Source organism: Mesoplodon mirus (assembly GCF_964341445.2).
Source record: "Mesoplodon mirus genome assembly, chromosome: 8".
NCBI lineage: Eukaryota > Metazoa > Chordata > Mammalia > Artiodactyla > Ziphiidae > Mesoplodon > Mesoplodon mirus.
In genome coordinates, this window is record NC_138984.1 from 243,038 (window position 1) to 269,342 (window position 26,305).

General features: G+C 48.9%; 1 protein-coding gene across 2 annotated transcripts in view; it reads left to right on the plus strand.

Moving 5' to 3' along the window:
• The window catches only part of THAP4 (THAP domain containing 4), a 41,922-nt gene that overhangs the window by 15,258 nt on the left and 359 nt on the right, over window positions 1-26,305 (plus strand). Inside the window, exons 1-4 of one of the 2 annotated variants that reach the window (XM_082630632.1) lie at window positions 4,040-4,100; window positions 11,542-11,701; window positions 13,118-13,227; window positions 14,035-14,138. In XM_082630632.1, coding sequence (XP_082486758.1) covers window positions 4,097-4,100; window positions 11,542-11,701; window positions 13,118-13,227; window positions 14,035-14,138 — 378 coding nt within the window. In that variant the 5' untranslated portion in view covers window positions 4,040-4,096. Of the gene's footprint in view, window positions 1-4,039; window positions 4,101-11,541; window positions 11,702-13,117; window positions 13,228-14,034; window positions 14,139-26,305 lie in introns of those variants that run through there. The other variant, XM_082630631.1, reaches the window with a different exon arrangement.

Below are 26,305 nucleotides of genomic sequence, written 5' to 3' on the forward strand. Positions count from 1 at the left end.
ACTGAACTAGTGGTTAGTCAGGGATCTTTAGAGAAATAGAACCAGTAGTGTGTGTGTGTGTGTGTGTGTGTGTGCACAGAAATTTATTACAGGAATTGGCTCCCACCATTATGTATGGCAAGCTCGAGAGCTAGGGAAGCTGGTGGAGTAATTCAGTCCCTGTTCAAAGGCCTGGGAGGGAGTAGGAAAGTCCTGGTGCATCTGAAGGCCCCAGGACAGGAGATGGTGCCCCAGCTCAAACAGAGAGCAAGTTTGCCCCTCTTCGGCCTTTTTATTCTGTTGCGGCACTCAAGGCCCACCCACATTGGGAGGGCCATCAGCTTTACTGAGTGCACCAATTCAGATGCTAATCTCTTCTGGAAACACCTTCACAGACACCCCCTGAAATGTTTTACCAGCTAGTTGGGCATCCTCTTAGCCCAGTCAAGTTGACACCTAACATTAGCCACCATAGTGGTCCATAGAGATCAGTTCTATTCCGCTGCTGGATGAGTTCATCTATGTCCTTTGCTGATCTTCTGCCTGCTGGATCTGTCCATTCCTTGTAGTGTGTTGAAGTCTCCAGCTGGGATAGTGGATTTGTGTATCTCTCCTTGCAGTTCTGCCAGGCTTTGTCTCACGTATTTTGATGCTCTGTTGTTAGGTACATAAGCATTGAGGATTATTAATCTTCTTGGAGACTTGGCCTCCTGGTTATTATATACTATTGCTGCTCTTTACCCCTGGTAATTTTTCTAGTCCTAATGTCTGCTTTCCAGCTATTCCAGCTATCTTTTGATTCTTGTCAGTATGATATATCTTTCTACATCCCTTTACTTTTAAAATGTCTTTATATTTAAGGTGGTTCTCTTATAGACAACACACAGTGGGTCTTTTTTTTTTTTTTCAATCTGCTCTAATGGTCTCCATCTTCTGTTGGGTAGTCTTAGACCACTCAAATATAAACTGTCATTGCTTCAGCTGGATTGATGTCTGTCATGTTTGTGACTGCTTTCCATTTGCTTCTTTTGTTTTCTTCCTCTCCTTTTCAGCCTTCTCTGTTTTTAATTGAGCGTTTTATTTGATTTCATTTTCTCTCCTTTCTTAGCATATCAATTATGCTTCTTTTAAAAAAGTTTTTTAGTGGTTGTCCGAAAGTTTGCAATATACATTTATAACTAATCTATGTCCACTTTCAAATAATACTACGCTGCTTCACGGGTAGTGCACGTGCCTTTAACAGACTGTCCCTTATGAAATTGCTGTCATTCATTTCACTTATACTTATGCTATAATCACCCTGTTACTACTAAAAATTTGAACAAACCTTTGTGTGTTGTGTCAATTAAGAATAAGAAAAAGAAGCATTTTATTTTTACCTTCATTTATTCCTTCTCCAATGCTCTTTTCTTTATATAGATGTGAGTTTTCTGACCTATATCATTTTCCTTGTCCCTGAAGAACTTTTAATATTTCATGCAGGGCATGTCTGCTGGCAGTGAATTCTCTCAGTTTTTGTTTGAAAAAGTCTTTATTTCCTCTTTACTTTTGAAGGATAGTTTCACTGGATGTAGGACTCTACACTTTTCCTGCTTGCATGTCTTCTAACGAGAAGTCCACTGTAATTCTTATTGTTTTAACTCTGTAGATGAGGTTTTTTCCCCTCTGGCCTCTTTCAAGATTCTCTGTCTTTGGTTCTCTGCAGTCTGAATATATGATAAGCCTAGATGTAGATTTTTTGGTATTTATTTTGCTTGGTATTGTCTGAGCTTCCTGGATCTGTGGTTTGGTGTCTGTCACTAATTTTGAAAAATTCTCAGCTCTTTTTACTTCACATATTTTTTTTATCTCCTTTCTTCTTCTCTATTCCTATCATGCATATGTATCACTTTTATTGTTGCACATTTCCCTGATATTCTGTTCTGGTTCTTTTTTCTTTTTGCATTTCACTTGGGGAAGTTTCCATGGACATATCTTCAGACTCCCTGACTCTTTCCTCAGCCTTGTCCATCAGTGTTTCTGATTCTTTGTCCACATTTCCTCTCTCCTCCGATGTTACTCATCTCTTCTTGCATGGTGTCCACTTTTTCCATTAGCATCCTTAGCATATTAATCTAATAATTCCAGAATTTCTTCCATATCTGAGTCAGGCTCTGTCTCTTCAGACTGTGTTTCTTTTTATTTTTCTTGCTTTTTAGCATGCTGTGTAATTTTTTGGAAAGGTGGATATGGTGTATGTATCACAGTGGAAACTGACGTAGATGGGCTTTCGGCTTGAAGTGTCGCGGTAACCTGACTAGTGATTGGGCTGCGTCTCATCTCTCCTGCAGCTGCAGCTGTACGTGCCAAGGCTTCAGATTCCTCCATGTCCTTATTTTTTGTCTCCCCTGTTATCTTTGGGTTTCTCTGAAGACTGTTGCCATAGAGAGTCCGTACCTTGGGGCATTTCCCCCTGTAATCCTGTTGTGACGCTGGAGCCCTGAGGAGTGGTGTAGGGGAAGGGAAGCAGTTTATAATCTTAGGATTAAATTTCAGCCTTTTAGTGGCCTGTATTCCTGGGCTGTGACCTTCACAAGTGTTTCTTCCCCTTCTTTCCCCTCCCTGGGGTAAGACAGGAAGGCCAGAGGGGCCGAGTGGGGAAGAGCCCTTCCCCCAGGTGAGATCAAGCTCTGGTGAAGTCTTTTCACTGCAGAACAGGACTTTGTTTTGGAGAATGCTCTGGGCTTATTTCAACATGGTTCCCTTATCCTTCCCCTGCCAGGGACCCAGGTGATTTTTTTCTTGGCTTTTTGTGATGAGAACTTGGTGGGTTTCTGGAAATGGACCCCATGAAAATGCGGGGCCTGCAGGACTGTGGCCCCGCAGATGCTTACTCTCTCCGTCTTGCGCACTCAGCCCGGCGTCTGGTCCAGGGTTCCTGCCAGCTTCTGCTCCAGGTGAGCACGTTTCTGCAGGTTTGGGGGAGACATCTGTGGCCTTACTTCTCTGATGGGTCCAAGGACAGTCATTGATTTTCAGTTTTTTCAGTGTTTTTCTTGTAAAGACAGGAGTTATGACTTCTAAGCTCTACGTGCCAGAGTGGAAGATGGCGGCCCCTCCCCTGTTGAGTTTAATTTGTGGGAAAGCTGCCCGTTTTAGTAACTGCCACCTTAACAAATTCACTTATTAATTCTAATAGTTTCTCAGTTGAGACTTTTGGATTAACTAGATAACCAACCATAACATTTATCCACAAATAATAATAATTTGGCCTCTTTTTATGTCTTCTGTATTTTATAGAAAATATGCTCTATTTTCTGTCATTTCCTTTTTCTCCCTGTGTGCATGGGTGCCTTTCCATTTCCTGGGTGATGAGGTGAGGGCCTTGCCATCATTTAAAAGAACAGCTTCCCCTGGGGTGCCCGTTCAGTGGGAACCAGCCGGACCATGTGTGCCGCGCGTATGCCCTCTCTGCCTGGGACAGCCAGCGCTGGCTGGGCCACCTAGGCTCTGCACCCTATGCGTGTGCAGTTGCCGTCATTTTCTCTGTGCCCTGGTGGGAACGCTGGCATCAACGCAAAGCGATGTGGGCGTGGGTGGCACCAGGAAGGCAACCGTCCCTAAGTCCCAATGGACGGGTGTGCTCATTTCCTGCCCTATGGGTCCTGGGCCTGTCTGCTGACACATTTGCCAGGAGACACAGAAGGGGACACGGCAGGAGTTTCCAGAGTGTGTGTTCCAGAAAGAGCCTTTGCTGCGTGCTTGGCCCACGTGCTTCCCCTGCTGAACAGGGCCGTCCCCTCTGGCCGTCAGTGGAGCAGCAGAGGGCGTAGGCCCCGCTCCTCACTCTGCTCCACACAGTTCACCCCTCTGGCCTGTCTGACGTTCGTAAATTCACCTTGACCTCCAAAGCTCCTCTCAGCTCTAAGATCTGGTCATCTCTGGTCTGTCCTTGGCTTCCACTTCCTCCTGAGTAATCCCCTTTTATCGTGGAACTACAGTTCCCAGAATGCATCCTTCAGGTTTGGCAGTCACTTCCTGCCGAGCTGCTAACAGCCAGGTGCAAACATTTCCCGGGTATTGGCAGAAAACAACCTTGAAGAACCTTGACGGTGTCCGGAGGGTAGAAAACTTAGGGATGGGTAAGCCTGCTTTCGCTGTCTTGAGCCAAAAAAAAATGAAAATTTAAATTTCTTGGAGAAAATTTAAATTTTTGTTTTTGCATTTTGGTTGAGATCTTAATAAAAGGAAAATGAAAACAGGAAAAAAAATGCATAGAAAAGCCTGTCTGGTTTACTTGAAGAGGTTGAAAGGGGCAAGTAGGCTAGATTTCCTATTTCTTATACTTCTCACTTGTTTGACTTTTAAATTCATTTTATTTTTGTTTCTCGAACGAAGTATAACTTATATAGAGTTAAATACACAAATCTTAAGGATATAGTTGGACGGATTCTGGCATATGTATAGGCTCATGTCACTTGACATTTGGATTTTAGAAGTATCCTATTGGTCTTTCTGCCCTGCGACACTTCAGTGCAAACAAGGAACAGGACAGTGGCCAAGGAGCTGACAGTGGCTCCCCAGTGGTGGCAGCTCGGGGTGGGGGTGGGGCGGGGCAGACAACCTTTGGGGACCTACCCACACCCAACTGTTGACTGTTGTCCTTGTCCACACTGAAATTCATTACGATTAAGAGCAAGTGACAGCAAGCCAGGAGGACTGGATTGGACGTGTTTCTCGGAGCAGAGCCAGGCGTCGGACCTTCTGGGTTGTAACCACATGCTCGGGCCGCACCAGGAGTCCCGTGACGTTTATTTAACAGCATGCGCCTTCCTTTCCAAGCAAGTGCTCCGTTTCTACTCACAGTGTTTCTTCTGGCTTTTAAAAGAAGAGTCATCTTAGAATTTTCTAGTCTTTTTTAATATACAGCCTTCTAAACACACTGCTGCCCCTTCCACTTTCTTAGTGTGGTGAGTGTTCATCACACATGAGCTCCGTGCTCAGTGACAGCCGACACCTGAGCGAGGGCTTCTGTGTCCCAAGGACTCGAGGGACCTCGGCTCGGGAAGGCTCCACGTGGCCTCGTGTGCACCATCCGGCCCTGCCGAGTCCGCTGACGAGCGCATGTGGGGCTGAATCTCCTGGAGGCGGGGAGCGAGGCCCTCAGCTGTCACCCCACGCCGCCTGCTCTTCCCGAAACACCCTGCCGCCCTCTGTCCAGGGGCCTGTGCCCGGCTGAGTACGCCTCTTTGGTGGTTCTGACCTGTGCTGGTGGCAGTGTCCACCTTGGCTCGTGTGGCCCACACCGCCGCCCTGATAGCGCCAACCCCCCAGGACGCTGGCCACACCTGGACTTCTCCCCCCGCCTCCCGCACCTTCTGTCCTCATTCACTCCCTAACCTACGTTGCATCTTAAGCCTCGCTTCCCATTTTCTGGTTTTGGCGACTCTCCTCCAGGTGTCTGACTTCCACCCTCAGTCCCCTTGGCCACCTCCCTGGCCCCCATCCCCGGGACTGGTCAGCCCCACCTTTTGCCTCACCTGGCTGTAGTTTGCACACCCAGCTCCTCCCCTGCCTGAGCCTGGTGGGTGGTAGCCTTAGCTCTGACTCGGCCTCGCTACCCTGGAGCGAGGAGGGCAGGCGGGACCAGTGGTAGTGGGCCACCGGCCAGCCCTGCTATCTTGTCCCACGACCCTGTAGGTGTAAACCGCGTGGTCCAGGCCCGCCTCAGTCCCACCAGCCCAACTCTCCCGGGACCAGCTGGGCTCTGCGTATGTCAGCCAGCCACCCCCATGCCCCGTCCTACCCATTCGAGAGCAGCTGGGCTCTTGTCCCTTCAGAGGACCCTCAGTGGAGCCCTTTTCCACCTGTGCTCTTCTTGTCTCGTCTCCATGTCCCTGAGGCAGTTCCTGCATCTTGCTGGAGTTTCTTATAAAAACATCCTCTCTTGCCTCCTAGCAAACGAGGGTGCAGTGGAGACCCCCCCAGGTCCATCTTTAATCCGTCTTTGCTCTGCCTCCCCCCACCTTCCAGGTGCCGGTGTTGCGGTGAGTCCCTGGGCCCCTGGGGGCTGGGGGCTGGGGGCTGGGGGCTGCGGAGCATCCCTGCAGGTAAATTTCGCAGGCTCTGCAGCCCTGTTCTCCCGCTGGCCTGGCTGTGCTCTCCTCATGGACCGCTACAACCCCGTCCTTACAGGCCTCTCCCAGCAGGTCCGGTGGCTGTTCCTCCTGCACTGTTCAGGCTGCTGGTTTCGTGTTGACATCAGGGCAGCGGGCCTGTCCATACGTAGGCAGCGTCCCTGTGTCCAGAACAGCTCCCTGTGCATCTCAGACAGTGCAAAAACCTATTTCCTCACTTAAAAACCCTGCTGAGGGCAGCTGCAATGTCCCTTGACACTCTGGAAGCCATTGGTTCAGGTTGCAGGGGGGTCGCTGGTGTCACCAGCCTCTTACTTGGGCTGGAAGAGAGAAGGGACGAGAGGCCGCGAGGGGGGCACACACGTGCCCTGACCCTGGGGCCAGGGGAGCGCCAGGCCCTCCACAAGTCGTGAGGCCAAGGCTGTGACAGTTCATGGACCGGGACTGCTGGGGACGAGGGGCTGGGACTCAACACAGCCTGTTCTTGTTTTAATTTGAACACATGTTTAGAAATCGGGATATTTTACCCCCAAAGTCAGTATTTCTGGTTTCTCTTAAAATACCAGAATACCCGCAATGGAGAGCCCCTCCTTGCGGGGCAGCAATCCCCCTGGGGGACCCGAGATCCAGGAGGCGAGGCCGCCCCGTGCTGCTGTTGCACAGCCAGCAGGCCCGGGAAAGGCGGGCGTCCCCGCTTTTTTTTTTTTTTCCTTCCCCCCCCCCCCCCCCCCAGTACGCAGCCTCTCACCGTTGTGGCCTCTCCCGTTGCAGAGCACAGGCTCCGGACGCGCAGGCTCAGCGGCCATGGCTCACGGGCCCAGCCGCTCCGCGGCAGGTGGGATCCTCCCGGACCGGGGCACGAACCCGCGTCCCCTGCATCGGCAGGCGGATTCTCAACCACTGCGCCACCAGGGAAGCCCTCTGCTTTCTTTTGATGCTTGTTTGTTTCGTGGACGTTTCAGCTCCTAATGTTTCTACTGAGGTAGCATTTACATGAGTGAGACAGCTTAGGTGTCCCCTGGATGAGGCTTGACGGGTGCAGACCCCTCAGCCAGCACCCCCAGGCTCTTTTGTGCCTTCCGACTCCCCTCCCGTAGATCCACAGGCCTGATCTAAACGTTCTTACAAGTGGAGTCGTGGAATGTGTACGTTTTTGTGTCTGGCGTCTCTTTCGTGGCATGTTTTTAAGGAATATCTGTACTATTTTAATTTCTAGTCTCGCGTTGTGATCAGACAGTATGGTGGGAGCTCTTTTTAGTTTTTGAAACTTACAGGTTTTCTCTGACCCCTTATAAGGTAAGTCTTCATGAGTCTTTCAGAGGATCTTGAAGGAGTATTCTTTAGTTTTAAGCTACAAAGTTCAGTGTATGTCAGAACCCCCTCGTTAATTATATTGTATAGGCTTTCTATTTCATTACTTGAATATTGTTCACTTGAACATAGAGAGACATGAATGGAGATTTCCTTTAGTTTCGATCAACATCTGAGCGTCTTCAGTAATTTCTGCTTTATGAACATTGCTGCCTTTGGTGCATGCGTATTCACAGATAATCTCCACGGTGACCTGCCTCCTTCGCGTTCTGAGAAGCTGTTCCTTGTCTGCTTGAATGCATCTTGGCTTGAACTTCATTTTACCTGATTTTAGGGTCATGACGCCTGATGTCCTGCTGCTTGCCTTTGCCCCACCTTCTGATGCTTTTCCAAATTATTTTAGGTGCATCTCTTGTTTACAGCAAGTGTTGAGGATCTTGCTTTGTGATTCGTTCTGAAGAGCTTTTTCTTTTAACATGTGACTTCGGGTGTGTTTGGTGTTAGTTCTGTCTTAGTGCTTTATAGTGTGCCTGCTGGGTTTTGTTTTTAAAGTAAATCTTTCCCACATGGTCTGTTCTTGGTTGGGCAGCCTTGGGGCCACAGACCCTCTGTGAGGGACCGGCAGACCTGCCCTGCTCCCCGGGCTCCCGCTCCGCCCGCGGTTTCTGTGTGCGGCTGAGGCACCCACCACCCATGCCCAGTGCTCACCTCTGCTGTCCCGTGGAACGTGTTCAGGACTTACTGCAACTCCTCTGCCATCATCTCGCATCGCCTTTTGGTGAAGTCTGTCTTCTAGGAACACCCTCAGGGGGAGCTCACAGGACAGCCTTTCCTGAGTGTTGACAGCTGGCCTTTCCAGTGCTCTCAACAGGAATGTGGCCTGAGTTCTTACCTAATTTTAAATATTCTACTAAACGTATTAAAAAGGTAAAGAGAGACAAGTGAAGTTAACTTTAGTAAATTATTTAACTCAATATTATATAAAACATTATTATTTCAACGTGTAACCACCAATACTTGAAAATTGCTGATTTACGTGAAGTTCCTTTTTTTGGACTGAGTTTTTGAAATTCAGTGTGTGTCTTACACTTAGAGTGTGTCTCAGCGGACCAGCCACCTTTCACAGGCTCAGTGTTGGACGGCCCGGCCTGTACCTGGACGGCAGGGAGGGCTCTGGTGGCCTCAGGATCCTCGGATCCGCGTTCCCTCCCTGTGTCCCTGGGGAGCCTGCCACCCGTGTTGCTGTGCAGAATGCTGCTCTCTCTGTGGACCTGGCGTTTCCTACAGATCGGATCGTGCACCGAGTGGCCTTCAGCGTCCGCCTTCCCTCTCTCCGCGTGCATTTTCAAGGTCGTCCTCATCTAGAGCTTCCCTCCTTTTTGTGTCCAAGTCGCCCTCTGTGTCTGCGTGATCTTTTGATCCCCTCGACATTGGAGGACATTTGGGGTGTCCCAGATAAGCCTCGTGTTCAGGTCTCGAGGGGGCGTGTTTCCTTCTCTCTTGGCTGCTCCGAGGGCAGGATTGCCGCCCAGTCGTGGCTTCCTGCCCTTCCTCCCACCTCCCTCGCGGCCGCGGGGTCCACCCTCCTCTGCCACCAGCTGCTTCCTGCAGCCAGAGGCCTCAGCCCTTCTTCTCAGACCTCCAGGCTCTACTCAGAGTCAAGGCCGGAGCCCTTCCAGGGACTGACGAGGCTCTCCCAGCCGGCCCTCCCCAGCCACACTGGCTGCCTGTTCCTGCCCAGCAAGGCCAGCCCGCCTTGTGTCTGTGGGAACTTGTGTCTGCAGCTTGTCCGTCTGCTCCGCCCTCCCGAGCGGCCGCCGGCTCCGGTCCCCAGTGCGGGCTCTGCTCCCCGCCCACCAGGGGCCAGACTTGCCCCACTTAGTAACATTGCAGAAGGTCCCTTTCTGGCTCATCACCTAGTGTCCGGGAGGTTCCGCCCCTCCTACTTCTCCTTGTGTCCAGCCGGCTCCCTTCGCCGGGACGAGTGTCTGTCTCCCGTCCGCTGGCTGCTGGGCCCCTCTCCCTGGACGGACGATCATGTGGCACGTCGCACAGATGAATGAATGAGCCACGCGTCCCCGAGAGTCCCCAGCAGCAGGGTCTGCTGGAGCCCAGACTGTTGATTCTGAAGCTCTCTTCTTTACTTCCATCAAAGGTTGTAACTAGAAGCCTGATTTAAATTTCTTTTGCTGTCTAATTATGAAGGTTTGATCAGTCAAAGCTCCGGTGTTGCCATCCTCGCTTTCTAACTTTCCACGGGCAGTTTGAAAAGGAAGTACCGGCAGAGATAGCCAGGTTGGAGAAGAAAGGGAGTTTCACCCTGCCCCACCCCACGAAGCCTGCCCATTTTTTGCCTCATGAGGCTCAGAAGTCAGAGGTGTGAGTCCCTGTTCCCCACCCTCTGGTTCGCGCTGCATGCTCAGGCCTGGCCGGGAGCTTGGCCCTCCTCCGTGGCCCCCAGTGCTTTTTTTTTTTTTTTATTCATTTATTTATGGCTGTGTTGGCTCTTCGTTTCTGTGTGAGGGCTTTCTCTAGTTGCGGCAAGCGGGGGCCACTCCTCATCGCGGTGCGCGGGCCTCTCACTATTGTGGCCTCTCCCGTTGCAGAGCACAGGCTCCAGACGCGCAGGCTCAGTAGCTGTGGCGCACGGGCTTAGTTGCTCCGCGGCATGTGGGATCTTCCCAGACCAGGGCTCGAACCCGTGTCCCCTGCGTTGGCAGGCAGATTCTCAACCACTGTGCCACCAGGGAAGCCCCCCCAGTGCTTCTTAGATAGTGTCTGTCGCTTCTCCACCACCAGAGCCCTTCGAGTACCTTTTCCCCTGGGTGTCATTCTCCCAGACTGCTTTCAGTCTAGTCGAAGGTTGTGTGATTTTAGAGGCCGAGATGCTTCCGGAACTCCCGTCCCCTTGGTGTGTGTGACTGGGGAGTGGGTTCCTTTGCTCTGGCATTTTGGAGCTTGTTGATAGAACCCAGAAATCAGTAGTGTGGTCTTGAGAATTCCCTGACGGTCCAGTGGTTAGGACTCCGCGCTTCCACTGCCAGGGCCGCGGGTTCTACTCCTGGTAGGGAAACTAAGGTCCCGCAAGCCGCATGGTACGGCCAAGAAAGAAAAGTAGTGTAGCCTCCCATGCAGCTCCGCTGATGCCGGCCTCTCTCCTCTTCTGCTTTTGCTTAGTATCACTTGCACTGTTTGCCTGAAAGCACTTGTGTTTGAGGCGTGACAAGGTGTGGGAAGCAGGCGTACCGGGAGGAGCATTTTGGCTGCATCTGGGACCCAGACCACCTGTCCCTGTGCCCCCGGTGGGCCAGGTGCGGGCTCCAACCCCACCTTCCCATGGTCTCAGGGTGAGTCCACTGTACCCGGCGGGCGTGAGGATCGCGTGAGCCCGTTTCTGAAAAACCGCTCAGCAGCACGTGGTCCTTAGCCGGGCTCCATCCCCTGACTGCTGGCGGGTAGGAGTGGGGCGTGGGGCTGGGCTAGCTGCCTGAGAGCCCCTGGCAGTGGGCGCGGCCACAGTCCTGTCGCTGGGGCCTTTCCACCTGGCTCCTCCCCATTCAAGGCCTTGCTGTCGTCCCTCTTCGGTGACGGTGGGTCCTTTCCCTCTGGGTAATGGTCTAAAGGAGGCCCACGGGAGCTGCTGGTGTAGACCCTCGGCTTCTCTCGGGAAGCTGAGTCCACAGTCGCGTCTCACCCGCAGGGTGCGCCCCTCACGTCTCACTGGCCCCGAAGCCCTCCGCTCCACTCCCTGCGAGCTTCCTTCTGTCCTTCCCCTCCATCGCCAGGCCACCATGCCAGGGCATGCTCACCCGGCGTGGGGCCTGGTGTTACCACTTTCCCAGCCCTCCTCGGAGGCCCTGGGGCCTCTGGCCTCTCCTTGCCCTCCAGGCCCTCTCCTTCTCTTCTCTGTGTTGAGGTGCTGCCGGTCTCCAAAGCTGCATCTGGCAAGATGACGTTTGCTAATTGCTTGGCCTTTTTCTCCCCCTCTTGACAGGTGGCTGGTGGCATGTTCAGGGCCCCACAGGGTGAGCTGTAATGACTGGGGCTTGCCCCAATACGGAGTGTGAGTATCCGCACAAAGCTCCCCAGGGACCGCTGGCAGCAGCCGCTGACGCTCTCTTCCTTCTGTCCTCAGAGCCCCCCAAAATGAACCCTGTGGTGGAGCCGCTGTCCTGGATGCTGGGCACCTGGCTGTCAGACCCGCCGGGAGCTGGGACCTTCCCGACCCTGCAGCCCTTCCAGTACCTGGAGGAGGTGCACATCTCGCACGTGGGCCAGCCCATGCTGAACTTCTCGTGAGTCCGCCCGCCGCTCTGCTCTCTGAGATGAGACGGGTGAACGCCAGGTGGGAAGGCACAGAGGGCACCTGGTGGTCTGCTGCAGAACGGTGCCCTCTTCCTGCCCTGCACTGGCACCTGAGACACACACTGGGTGGAGATGGTACCTTCTTGTGTTGTAGACAATGTGAAGGTGACCACAGGATCTCAGGCTCGGTAATCCAAACGTGGAGATAAGTGTGTGCGCTCAATTAAATCCTTCATCTCCTACGGTATTCCTGTGTGGAAATCAGTCACCCCAAGATTACTGAAAATAGGGGGCCCGGCTTTCATTTAGTCCTACCCCCGAGCCAGCTGAGGGCTCAGAGAAGCTGGTGTCTCGTGGTTCTCAGATTCTTAGCGTGCAGCAAAGCCCTTCCCTGCTGCTCCTGAGGAAGCAGGTCGCAGTGCAGGGCGGCTAGGTGGGGAGCACCCCGGGGCATGGGTTGGTAGGGAGGTGGCGGAGGATATATAGTCTCATACCTTTTTGCATTATTCTTGACTGAATGGGTGAAGGGGAAGAATATCCTGCGCATAAACAAAAGGTGGAAATTCTGGATAATGCAGAATAACCCCTAATATAAAGCAGTCTTTTTAAACTATGAGCTGTAACCCATTAGAGACATTTATGACTAGCATTAATTAATTTTCTTTTAATGCTGGTCACTCAGTTTTGCGACTAACATTAAAGAAAAATGAAATAGAGTAGAAAATACGTATTTTGGTCAATGTCGCGGTCTATGTGTATGTAGTAGATGTATTTCTCAGTGAGGGGTTGTGGTCGCAAGAGGGCGTGTAAGCCGTAGCCACACCACCAGCCTGTCAGAAGTTCATCCGTGGTAGCAGTAGATTCCCACACGTGCTGGTGAGACTGTAAGCGTTGGTGCTGAAGTTGTGAGCCGGTGCTCTCAGGTCAAGGTGCAGCTCTTACTTGTGAGCCGGTGCTCTCAGGTCAAGGTGCAGCTCTTACTCACCACCGTGAATTTGCAGTGGTGGCGGGTAAGGCGCTGACTCATCGCCTGTTCTGTTCTCCTACCCTGTGAATTAACTGGACTCCTAAGCAAGATAATAGCTCAGAAGAGGGAAGGCCTGGCACTGGGTGGGACTTTACTGTGTTGATGGAGGGCTTAGGCTGAGAAGTGTGTGCGGTGCCGGGGCTGAAAAGGCCTTGGTGGGAGGATGGGTAGGGAGGAGAGACGGGGGAGCGGGGGTGCCCACACCTGTCGTCTCCCGTGTCTCCGCACGGCGTCCTTCACATGTGACTGTTTCCACGTAGTGCTTCACGTTCAGTGGGTGGGACGCTTGCCAAGTGAGGAGGGGGCGGGCCACAAAGTCTGGCATGTGCTCTGGTGGGCACTGGGTACCTGGGCTTCACCTGTCGCATTACCCGTCCAGGTTCAACGCCTTCCACCCGGACACCCACAAGCCCATGCACAGGGAGTGTGGCTTCATCCGCCTGGAGCCCGACACCAACAAGGTGGCCTTCGTCAGCGCCCAGAACACAGGTACTCCCCTTGCCGGCCTGCCTTCCACCCACGCGCCCTGCGTGTTGCAAGCAGGTGGGGTGGCATCTGCCCCCCGATTTCTTTGTGACCGCAGACGTGGCCCCGTGGGTGCATTTCAGGGTGGACAGTGTCGGGCCTTTGGACGGCTCAGGGGGAGCTGGAGAGTCGGGGGCCGGCAGGCGGGAGGCTGCAGGCGTGGCTCTGTGGGAACAGGCCGGCTTCATCTCCAGCCCTCTGTGTTCACATGTGTGCTGTCGCTCAGCTTCCCGTGCAGGTGGGGCTCTGGAGGTACCTAGACCAGGGAGCAAAAGTTATGTCTGGAAGTTTGCTTTGCCCCCAGGGGGAATTCATCCTCAAATAGTAAACCAGGTTCATGAATTCGAAATTACCCAACACCCACCTACGTGACCCTTAACCTTGCTCACTGGCTCAAGTGAGCGCTCACTTCCTGGAAGCAGGTGGACAATCAGGGCCAGCTGAGCTGCCCAGGGTGTTGGCAGCCTGGAAATCGGTGGACAGCCAGAGGGGCGTCCGTTCCCCTGGCCTCGTGTCCCTCCTGTCAGATCGCTGGGGGAGTGGGAGGGCCAGGGTCAGGGTGACCCCCATAGATCACCTGCCCCGGCTGCAGGAGGAGTTGTGTCTTTTCCCTCTTGATACCTGGGGGGTCATCGCAGGTGACTGGGCAGTTATTGCCTCGATGGCCGCGACGTTCAGATTGGTTGAGCCCTTGATTGCAGAGGAGGGTGGTCAGCGCAGGGCAGCCGGGAGCCCCGGGCGGGCTGCCTGGGCTGACAGTGTCCCTTGCAGGCATCGTGGAGGTGGAGGAGGGCGAGGTGAACGGGCAGGAGCTGTGCATCGCGTCCCACTCCATTGCCAGGACCTCCTTCGCCAAGGAGCCCCACGTGGAGCAGGTGAGCCCGGGTGGGACCGCACGGCACCCCTGCCTTTGCACCCCATCCTGGAGGCCTGGCTGTCTCCGGTCACCCGGTTCTTTCTCGCGCTCACACAGGCCGTGATGTGATTATCTATCCCTGCTCGTGCGCGGTTGGCTGTCCTCGGGTTTGTTGAACAGTTATGTCCCCACCAGCATTGCACGGGGGGGGACCTTGTTCCCTACTCCTTGACCAGTGCGTTGTGTTTTCAGGATTTCTGATTTTTTTAATCTGATAAATAAAAGGTGGTATCTCATTGGTGTTTTAAATTTAACTTATGAGTGAGGGGGCATTCTTTGTGCTCACTGGTTGGTTGTATTTCTTGTTCCAGTACTTGATGTTCAAAGTCATTGCCTGTTTTTCTGCGAGGTGTCATTTTCTTGTTGATTTCTGGGAGATCTTTTATGTTCTGTGGATATTAATCTGTTGTCTGCTGTATTTGTGACAACACCCCTATCCGGTGGCTTAGGTTAGCCTGACTCATGATGTCTTCTACCCGCAGACTGTACATCTTCCTCTAGTTGCCTCTCGGGGTCTTTTCCTAAATGCCGTCTGAATTTGGGCTCTTGCTCAGGAAGGTGTCTTCTACTCCAAAAGGATAAAAGTATTCTTCCATTTTCTTGTACTCTTACAGCTTTCCTTTTTTACGTGTAGACCGTTAGCCTCTCTTCCTTTTTGTTTTCACGTGATGGGCGCCAGAGACTCCGCAGGTAGCCGTGCACAGCAGCATGGAGGTGCGCTGCAGGGATTTCGGATCTTGTTCGGTGTATTTCAGTAGATACCAAAGTTGGTTTCTTTATGGTGTCAACCATAGAGGCCTTGGACACTCCATGGTGAAGTCTTAAGTGCTTTATGGTTCTTGTTGCCGCTCTGTACCCCTGCCCTGCAGCAGTGCACAGAGGGCCGGCTGCCCCACACCCTTTCCCGGGCTGGGCCTTGAACTTAGGCTATCCTGGTGGCTACCAAGTGGCATTGCAGTGTGGTGTTAATTACATTTTCCCAGTGACTAATGATGTGGCTCATCCTTGCGACGTGCTTATTTGCCGTTGTGTTCTTTGTTTCATGACATGAGCGTTCAAATCCTTTGTCCTTTTTCTCCAGCAGCTTGCTTGCCTTATCTTTGAGCTGTCAGTTTGTTACATATTCTGGACACAAGTCCGTTATCAGGTAGACGTGCTGATAAAACTGTGCTCTCAACTTAAAACTTACCATTTCATTTCTTTAACAAAATGTTTTACTTTTGATGAAGTTCTGTTATCAGATTTTTCTCTTACAGTTAGTGCTTTTTGTACCCTGTCTTAACATTTTTTGCCTAACACACACTTTCACCTGCATTTTCTTCAAGAATTTTTACAGTGTCTCCTTTTACTTTAAGGTTTATTATTTGGGAATTTATATTTTTGTATGGTGTGAAGTAGGGGTCAAGATGCTTTCACTTTTTCCTAGATAGATATCCAGTTGTTCCAGCACTATTTTCTTTCTTTCTTTTTTTTTACAATTTTATTTATTTTTGGCTGCATTGGGTCTTCGTTGCTGCTCGTGGGCTTTCTCTAGTTGTGGCGAGCGGGGGCTACTCTTTGTTGCGGTGTGCGGACTTCTCCTTGCGGTGGCTTCTCCTGTTGTGGAGCACGGGCTCTAGGTGCACGGGCTTTAGTCGTTGCGGCACGTGGGCTCAGTAGCTGTGGCTCGCGGGCTCTAGAGCTCAGGCTCAGTAGTTGTGGCACACGGGCTTAGTTGCTTCACGGCACGTGATCTTCCCAGACCAGGGACCGAATCCGTGTCCCCTGCACTGGCAGGCGGATTCTTATCCACTGTGCCACCAGTGAAGTCGCCCAGCACCATTTTTTAAAAAGAAAATTATCCTTAATTTGTTGAAGTATGTAGGTGGCTTTATTGAAAATCAACTCATTATATTTATGTGGATCTTTTCCTGGACTCTGTTCTACCCCATTGATCTCTAATCTGTCTTTACAGCAGTACCACACTGTCTTGATTATGATAGCTTTGTATTAATCCTTGAAATCGGGTAATATAAGTTACCCATTTTTTTTCTTTTGCTTTTTCCAAAATTGGCTATCCAGGATCTTTCTCATTTCCATATGAATTTCAGAATCAGCTTGTGAATTTCTAGAAAAAATTTTACTGGTATTGCTTGAGTTTCTAGATGAACGTAGGGAACTGGCATCTTCAGCGAACTTAGTCTTGTGATCAGTATCAGGTAAATGTCTACATTTATTTAGGTTTTTTCCACCCTAAATTGTTTTTCAGTTTTCAGTGTACAAGCCATACACATATTTTGTTAAATTTTTCCTAATTTCATGCTTTTAGATGCTATTATTAGTGATTTAAAAAATTTTCCAATTATTTGTTTGTAGTATATGGAAATAAAATTGATATTTGTAGATTGATCTTATATCATATAACCTTCTTAAATTCACTTATTTATTTTAGTAGTTTTTTAACAGATTCCGTAGGATTTTCTGCATAGGCAGTCATATCATTTGCTATTACAGACAGTACCTTTTCCATTCTGATGCCTTTTATTTCTTTTCCTGCATTAATTGCACTGCATAGGACCACCAGTATAGTATTCAGTACAAGTAGTGGGAATAGACGTTGGTACCTTGCTCTCTGTCTTAGGAGCAGGTGTTCAGTCTTTCACCACTGGGTGTGATGTTAGCTGTAGGTTTTTTATGGATATTCTTCCAAAATTATATTTCCTTATATTTTTAGCTTGCTAGTTTTATTATTGAAGTATAATTGATTTACAATATTGTGTTAGTTTCTGGTGTATGGCAAAGTGATTCGGTTATGCATATATATGTGTATACTCTTTTTTTTATTCTTTTCAGTTATAGTTTATTCTAATATATTGAATATAGGTCCCTGTACTATACAGTAAATCCTTGTTGTTTATTATATATGGTTGTGTGGCTAGTTTTAAAAGATCATAAATGGGTATTAAATTCTGACAGATGCTTATGATGAATTACAGTAACAGGTTTTCTGATGTTGAGCCAACCATGCATTCTTCAGATAAACCCCTTTTGATTGTGATGATCTGTCATTTTTTATATTACCAGATTTATGTATTACTAAAGTATGTAAATTGGAAAATTTTGGTGTCATATTATTTATTTTATTCTAATCATTCCAGGTTTAATTTCTTCCTCTTTGTTTTGTTTTTTTTTGTCTGTTTGTTTGGTTTGTGGGAGGGGGCTTCTTAAAGGAAAAATTTGGATCATTGGTATTTAATCCTTTTTAAAAATAAATTTGTTTGTTTGTTTGTTTGTTTGTTTATGGCTGTGTTGGGTCTTCATTGCTGCGCGCAGGCTTTCTCTAGTTGTGGCGAGCAGGGGCTACTCTTTGTTGCGGTGCGCAGGCTTCTTATCATGGTGGCTTCTCTTGTTGTGGAGCACGGGCTCTAGGCGCATGGGCTTCAGTAGTTGTGGCACGAGGGCTCAGTAGTTGTGGCTCTCAGACTCCAGAGCGCAGGCTCAGTAGTTGTGGCGCACGGGCTTAGTTGCTCTGCGGTATGTGGGATCTTCCCGGACCAGGGATCAAACCCGTGTCCCCTGCATTGGCAGGCGGATTCTTAATCACTGGACCACCAGGGAAGTCCTTAACCCATTTTTATTATTTTTATCCTCGCTCAAAATATTTATTTTATTTGTCCGATGATTTTGTTTCCTTGAACAGGATTATTTAGAAGAATGTTACTTATTTTCCAACTATTGGAGGATTTTCTTGCTATGATTTCTAATTCAGTTCTATAAAACCCAGAGAACGTAGTCTGTTTGAAAGTTATTTTGTGCCCGGTATATGATCTAACTTGGTGAATATTTCATATGCACTCAGAATGAATAAGTATTTGACAGTTGTTGGCTGTAGTGGACTGAAAATACCAGTTAGGTCAAGCTGATTGATAATGTCATCAGATTTTCTATATACTAGCGGATTTGGGGGTTGGGGGTTCTTGGTTGTATCTAATTACTGAGAGGTATTAAAATCTCCAGTATGACTGAAGATATTTCAGTTTCTTTCTTTGGTTCGTTCCATCTTTGCTTCGTAACTTTGAAGCTGTGTAATTTAGATGCATACAGATGATATACATATTATATTTATGAAATGTCCTTTATAGCTTGTAATACTGTGCTTGGAAGTCTGCTTTGTCTGATACTAATGTAACCGCACCTGCTTTCTTATGCTTATCATTTATACAGTATATCTTTTTTCCTACCCTTTTCACATTCAAATTGTGTCTTTATACTTACAGTACATTTCCTATAGAGTCTTGCTTTTTTTCTCTAGTCAGAAAACTCCGTATTTTAATTGGAGTATTTAGTTCATTTATGTCTAACATAAGTATTTGTATGGGTGGTTGTACATCCACCATCTTGAGTTGCTGCTTTACTTCTTTCTTGGCTTTGTTCCTCTTTTGTTCCTTTAGTATGTTTTCTTGGGTTAATTAAGTATTTTTAGCATTCTGTTCTATTTCTTCTATTAGCTTAACTGTATCCTTTTTTTAAAATAGTTGGTTTAAGGCTAACAATATGCATGCTAAATTTATCAAAGTCTGTTTATAATCAGTGATATACTGTTACATTTCCCATTTCACATGTGTGTTAATCTTACAGCTGTGTAGAATTGCATTTATCCTCCTTTTGTGCTGGTGTCATCATACCTTTTACATATAAAAAGTATCCACAAATATTATAAACCTTCACACTAGGATTTTTGCTTTAAATAATCGGTTGACTTTCGAAGAAATTACAGTGGGGGGGCAGGGGAGTAATCTCTTATAGTTACCCACTTAAGTTTCTCTTTGTGTTGCTCTTTTCTCCTTCTATGGAGTTTCCTGTGGTACCATTTCCCCTTCATTCTGAACCTGCGTTAGTGGCATTTCTTGTAGTATAGGTCTGGCAATATTTCTTTTGAGTTTATTTCACCCCCAACTTTTTTTTCTTCTTCAGTATTTTTTATTGTGGAAAAATAGATACATAAAACTTAATTATCTTAACCATTTTTAAGGGTATGCTTAAATATATTCACAGTGTTAATCATCTCCAGAACACATTCACCTTGCAAAACTGAAACTCGGGCCCACTAAACAGTAGCTCCCTGTCCTCTCCTCCCCTGACCCCCTGGCAGCCACTTCTCTACTTTCCATCTCTCTGATTTTGACTACTTAGGTACCTCATATCAGTGGAATCATACAGTTATTTTTCTTTTTGCATCTGGCTTACTTCACTGAGCACAATGTCCTCAAGGCTCATCCATGTTGTAGCCTGTGTCAGAATTTCCCTCCTTTTTAAGGCTCAGTAATATTCCAGTGTATGGATGGACCACATTTGCTTTTCCATTCATCCATCAATGGATACCTGAGTTGCTTCCACCTTTTAGCTATTGTGAATGCTGCTGCTGTGAACACGGGTGTACAGATATCTCTTCAAGACCTGCTTTCAGTTCTTTGGGGTGTATATCCAGAAGAGGAATTGCTAGATCACGTGGTTAATTTTATTTTTAATTTTTTGAGGACCTGCCATAGCTTCCCACTTTACCTGAACCATTTTACATTCCCATCAACAGTGCACAGGGGTTCCAATTTCTCTGCATTCTCATCATTTGCTGTTTTCTGGTTTTTTGATATCACTCATCCTAATGGGTGTGAGGTGGTATCTCATTGTAGTTTTGATTTGCATTTCCCTAAACGAAAGTGATACTGAGCAACTTTTCATGTGCTTCTTGGCCATTTGTATATCATTTTTGTAAAAATGTCTATTCAAATCCTTTGCCCATTCTTGAATTGGGTTGTTTGTTTTTGCTGTTGTTGAATTTTAGAAGTTCTCTGTTATTCTGTCTATGAATCTTTTATCAGATATATGATTGGCAAATATTTCTCTTATTCTGTGGGTTGTATTTTTTCTCTGTAAATAGTATCTTTTGATGCACAAAAGTTTTTAATTTTCATGAATTACAGTTTGTCTGCTTTTTCTTCATTGGCTATAAATTGGTATCCAGGAAGTCATTGCCAAATCCAATGTCATTACACTTGCCCTATGTTTTCTTCTAAGAGTTTTTATAGTTTTAGCTCTTACCTTCAAGGCTGTGATTCATTTTGAGGGGTTTTTTTGTTCATTCGTTTTTTTGTACTAAGGTAAGGGTACGGTTTCATTCTTTTGCGAGGCGATATCCAGTTTTCCCAGCACCATTTATTGAAAAGGCTGTCCTTTCCTCATTGAATGGTCTTGGCAACCTGGTTGAAAATTATTTGATAACATATGCAAGGATTTATTTCTGGGCTCTCAGAACTGTTCCATTGGTCTATATGTCTGTTTTTATGCCAGTGTCACACTGTTTTGGTCACTGTCATTCTGTAATAAGTTTTGAAATCCGTTGAGAGTCCCTTGAGATTCCATATGAATTTTAGGATGGATTTTTCTATTTCTACAAAACACATCATTGGCATTTTGATTTGAATTTTGTTAATTCTGTAGGTCTCTTTGGGTAGTATTTGTTTCTTAATGATTTTAAGTCTTCCAATCCACGAACATGGGATATGTTTCCATTTATTTATGTCTTCTTTAATTTCTTTCTGGAGTGTTTTGTATTGGATTGGCCAAAGGGTTCGTTCATTTTTTTCCTTAAGAGGGCTCTACTGGCACTTAGCTGTCTTTAACTTCATTCAAAACAATTTTGTTAGATTGTGTGTGACAGCTGTCATACCAGCGTGCATTTATAAAAAGACTTATTGGGACTTCCCTGGTGGCGCAGTGGTTAAGAATCCGCCTGCCAATGCAGGGGACATGGGTTCGAGCCCTGGCCTGGGAAGATCCACATGCTGTGGAGCAACTAAGCCTGTGCACCACAACTACTGAGCTTGCCCTCTAGAGCCCGTGAGCCACAACGACTGAGCCTGCGTGCCACAGCTACTGAAATCTGCGTGCCTAGGGCCCGTGCTCTGCAACAAGAGAAGCCACCGCAATGAGAAGCCCGCGCACCGCAACGAAGCGTAGCCCCTGCTCGCTGCAACTAGAGGAAAGCCCGAGTGCAGCAACAAAGACCCAACACAGCCAAATAAATAAATAAGTAAGTAAATACTTATCAAAATTGGTGAATTTTAATATCGAAGATGGAAGAAAAAAGCAACGTTTTGAGCACATTATGCTTTATTATTTCAAGAAAGGTAAAAATGCAACCAAAATGCAAGACAAGGATTTGTGCCATATATGGAGAAGGTACTGTGACTGATCAAACGTGTCAAAAGTGGTTTGCAAAGTTTCATGCTGGAGATTTCTCTCTGGCCGATGCTCCACGGTCAGGTAGACCAGTTGAAGTTGATAGCCATCAAATTGAGACATCAATTGAGAACAATCAACGTTATACCATGTGGGAGATAGCCGACATACTCAAAATATCCAAATCAAGAGTTGAAAATCATTTGCACCAGCTTGGTTATGTTAATCACTTTGATGTTTGGGTTCCACACAAGTTAAGCAAAAAAAAACCTTCTTGACCGTGTTTCCACGTGCGATTCTCTACTTAAATGTAATAAAAGTGTTCCATTTTTAAAACAAATTGTGACAGGTGATGAAAAGTGGATACTGTACAATAATGTGGAATGGAAGAGATCATGGGGCAAGCAAAATGAACCACCACCAACCACACCAAAGGCCGGTCTTCATCCAAAGGAGGTGATGTTGTGTATATGATGGGATTAGAAGTGAGTCCTCTATTATGAGCTCCTTCTGGAAAACCAAACGATTAATTCCAACAAGTACTACTCCCAATTAGACCAACTGAAAGCGACACTCAACAAAAAGTGTCCAGAATTAGTCAACAGAAAACGCATCATCTTCCATCAGGATGATGCAAGATGGCATGTTTCTTTGATGACCAGGCAAAAACTGTTACAGCTTGGCTGGGAAGTTCTGATTGATCCATCGTGTTCACCAGACATTGTACCTTCGGATTTCCGTTTATTTAAGTCTTCACAAAATTCTCTTAATGGAAAAAAATTTCAATTCCCTTGAAGATTGTAAAAGGCACCTGGAACAGTTCTTTGCTCAAAAAGGTAAAAAGTTTTGGGAAGATGAAATTATGAAGGTGCCCGAAAAACGGCAGAAGGTAGTGGAACAAAAGGGTGAAAACGTCGTTCGATAAAGTTCTTGGTAAAAATGAAGAATATGTCTTTTATTTTTACTTAAACACTGAAGGCACTTTTTGGCCAACCCAATATATGTGAAATTTAAGAAAAAGAAAGAAAACTCACAGAAACAGAGTAGAATGCTGGTTACGGGGGGCTCAGTTGGGGGAAATGGGCAGATGTTGCTCAGTGGGTATGAACGTCCAGGTGTAAGATGGACAGCGTGGCACTAGAGTTGACAGTGCTCTGTTGTATTAGTGAAATTTGCTAAGAGGAAAAAGACGTAACTGTGAGGTGATGGATGTATTAACTGACCTTATCGTGGTAAACGTTTCGCCATATACACATGTATCGAATCATCATGTTTCAACTTAAACCTATACAGTGTTACATGTCAGTTATATCTCAATAAAGCAGGGGACAAAGGAGGGGAAAGGAGCCAGTATTGGCAGCAAGCAGCCTGCATCTGTTCTAATTCTTTTTTTTTAAATTGGAGGAGAGTTGCTTTACCATGTTGTGTTAGTTTCTGCTGTACAGTGAAGTGAGTCAGCTGTACACGTACGTACATACCCTCTCTCTTGCAAGTCAGTGAGAGAAACGTGAGGCCTGCACTGTCTGTAGTTCTCCAACAGTGTCCTGATGTCCTTGTTTATCAAACTCAGCCCCTTTCTTCGTGACTCAGCCCCCTCCTTGATGCCTCAAGTGTTGTATGGGGTGGCTTCTTGGTTTTTTTATTTTAGGACCTAAAACAAAGTCACATCCATCTAACTCTCTCCTGGCCTTTCCTTCTCCACCTTTTCCCTACTGGACAAGACATAACAGGAACAAGAAAAAAAAAACAGTTTGAGAAATCATTAAAACATCAAGAAGTTCTCACATCAAGCTTCTCTCTACAGTAATATTTCTCTTTGGTCTGTGCTGTCGAGGAAAAGTGAGCACACTTGGCTAAAGTAAGAACTCGTGTCGTTGTCAAGATGGCCTCTGTCCCTGTGTTCAGAGGCTCCTTGGCCTCCTGACCTGCCTTTGCCATTGGAGTTGGGCCCCAGCTGTGCGGGGCAGCTTCTGCTTTACCCAGTGGCCCCAACAGGTTCCACTTTGAGGGTTTAAAGGCGAACAGTTGCTTCCAGCCCCACCTTGTTTAAACTTGTTTAAACGAGGGTCAGTCTGCAGCTCAGGTGGGTTCTCATCCTGAGAGTGGACTTGGCACGACCTCAGGATCACCGTCAGCAGAGGCCGTGGGCGCCGCAGGAGGTCTGGTTCTGAGCCTGAGCGATGTCATCTACAACCTGCCTCAACTTTAAATTCTGCCAAATAACTTTCATTTGAAGAGAAAAATAGCACAAGAAATTTCATCCAAGAGGCCGCCAAGCCCAGAGGAGCCTAACAGGTGATTCCCGGGCACAGGGACACGCTGTAGTAGCAGTGTCGTGGCTGAGGGCACCACGGTGAACACAGCCCCGAGTGTGTGTTCCGGCGGCCGGGCAGCCCTCACACACCCTCTCCCTGGGACCTGGGGAGCTCGTGGGGCACCAGCGTCTCCGCCATGGTGTCTCCCCCGTGACCGTCTCCCTCCTTTTGCTGCCCTGCGTCTTGCTGCTCGGTGGCCGTCACCGGATGTTCACAGACGTCAGCACAAAGCAGCAGAGCCGAAGGCCGAGGGAGAGGCCGCCCTCGGGTCAGCGCACGGTGAAATGGGCTGTGTCCTCGCGGCGTGGCCAGCAGCCCCTGCGGCAGCGCGGAGATGGGACGGGGGATGCGGGGCCACACGAGAAGCCAGGCTGTCCTCAGATGCTGGTTTTCGGGTGTGACCGCAGCCTCGGCCCGTCAGGCGGGCTGCGTGTGAGAGATACGCAGTGTCTTCCCTTTAACATGGAAAGGCTCACGGGGGGCGGGGGGCCCACCTTCAGGTCCCCAGGGAGGCATTTCCTTTGCCCCCCCCGCGCTCCCCCTGCACGTGTGGCGCTGGGCGTCTGGCGTGAGGGCGAGAGCCAGTGTCCCGCGTCGGCGGTGGGGCGTCTGGGGAGCAGGCGCCCCACGGGCTGTGGGCTCTGAGGACAGGCGGCCGCTGTCCTGCAGAAGCTGAGCGCGTGGCCCGTGGCGTGGGGAACACGTGCTTTGTTTCTCTCCACCGCACTTCTGCTTCCTCTGCAGAGTGGTTTCAAGGGTAAGAGCCTTGACTGTTGTTTTTCAATTAAATTCCAGAACAAAGGCTGTGGAGTTGAAGAAGCAAGTCCAGTGTGAGAATGTTGGCCCGCCACCCGTCTGCTTTCTGTTTGTCCGCCTCATCTGGGGCTGTGCCCTCCCATCCTGCCCTCTGCAGCCCTCTCCCGTCCTCAGCGGTTACCGTGGTGAGGACAGCGTGTTGACCTTTGACACCTGTGGACGGTGGCAAGGACCTAGGACAGGGCCGCTCAGACCACCACGCGGGGTGGTCCCTGGGGCTCAGGGTGGCAGTTGTGAGGCACCGGGTCTGGGGCGGAGCCTGAGACTCTGCATTTCCAGCAGCTGCCCCGGTGGGGCTGGTGCCTGGAGCCCACCGAGTAGCAGGGACGTAGGACACTGACTCTGTGTCCTCCTCCCGCCTCTGCTTCTGCTCTCACGTGTTGTAACTACGCACACACACTAGACCCCACAGGGCTGTATAAATGCCAGTTAACCCTCACTTACAGCAGCATCTGGGTTGCACACAGCTTTCCTTACGTTTACCCCTCCTGTTGCTCTTCCTTTGTTCCTGTGTCTCTGCTTCCACCATTTTCCTTAAAACCTGAAGAACTTCCTCTAGTGTTTTGTGTAAAGAAGGGGGGAGTCCTGCTGGTGGTGAATTCTCTGTGGATTTTTTGTCTAAAAATGTCTTTATTTTGCCTTCACTTTTGAAGGGTGTTTTCACTGCAGCCAGAATGCCAGGGGGACAGTTATTTTCATTGCTTTGAAGATGTCCTTCCATTGTCTTCTAGTTTCCATCCTTTCTGTTGGATTTCTTGAATTCTAGACAAAACCGTGGGTGACTTGAGGCCTCGTTTGATGTTGTCTCCCACCAAAGGGCAGTTCTTGCGCTTCTGGTGGTTTGTCCAGGGAGGGCAGATCCTGTCCACAGAGATAGCACTACTTTGAACTGGACTTCCCAGTCTGTTTCTGGGGAACTCTTACTCCTGGGGTGCGGCCCTGAGGGGGTCCTGACCAACAGCTGGGCGGTTTTCCGCGGCCCCTCCTTCTAGACGCCGGGCAGCGGTTCCAGAGGGTGGCCCGTGCAGCACAGCCCCGTGGGTTGGGGCGCACCCACCCAGCTCCCCAGCCCCTGGGTGGCCTCTGAGAGTCAGCACAGGCCTTGGGGGGACGGCTGCTCTGAGCTGGGTCTCTCCCCTGCACGCCCTTCCCCCTGAGGCCTTGGCCTTGCAGCCTGGCTGCTTTAAACAGGCTCTGGAATCTGGCTTTCCTCTCTTCTCTGCCCGATGGTCGCTGGGGCCTGGCCAGCACGGGTTCTGGCGCTTGTGGGCCCCCACCCCCGCCAGTTCTGGCGCCAGGTAGCCACCCCTGGAGGCGGCTTCCACAGTCCTAGGGCTTTCACCCTCTGTTCACAGACATTCCAGGCAAACCCATTTTCTCATCGGGGGCTCGGCTGCTGCAGGTCTGTGTTCCTGTTAGAAACAGCTGCTGAAATTGGCCCTGATGAATCGGGGTTCCAAAAGTGCTGGTCCCGAGTTTTTTGAGAGCACATTTGACATCATTTCAAGCTGTGTAGAGAGGGACGCGCTGGACAGGCGGCCCCTAGTCAGACGGCGAGGCTGATGCTCGTGCTCACCTCCGGTCTTTTGGGAACAGCTGAGCGGCAGGGAGAGGGCACGGGCCAGGGGTCAGGACGCCCATCACGGCTGCCGGCCGAGTGTCTGTCACCCAGTGGTGGGGACACTGCCTGGCTCACAAGCCCCTGACCACTGAGGTGAAATGTTGCAGCTGCCGCGGGAGCGTGTGGCCTGTGGTGGCACCTCAGCGGTTGTTGAAT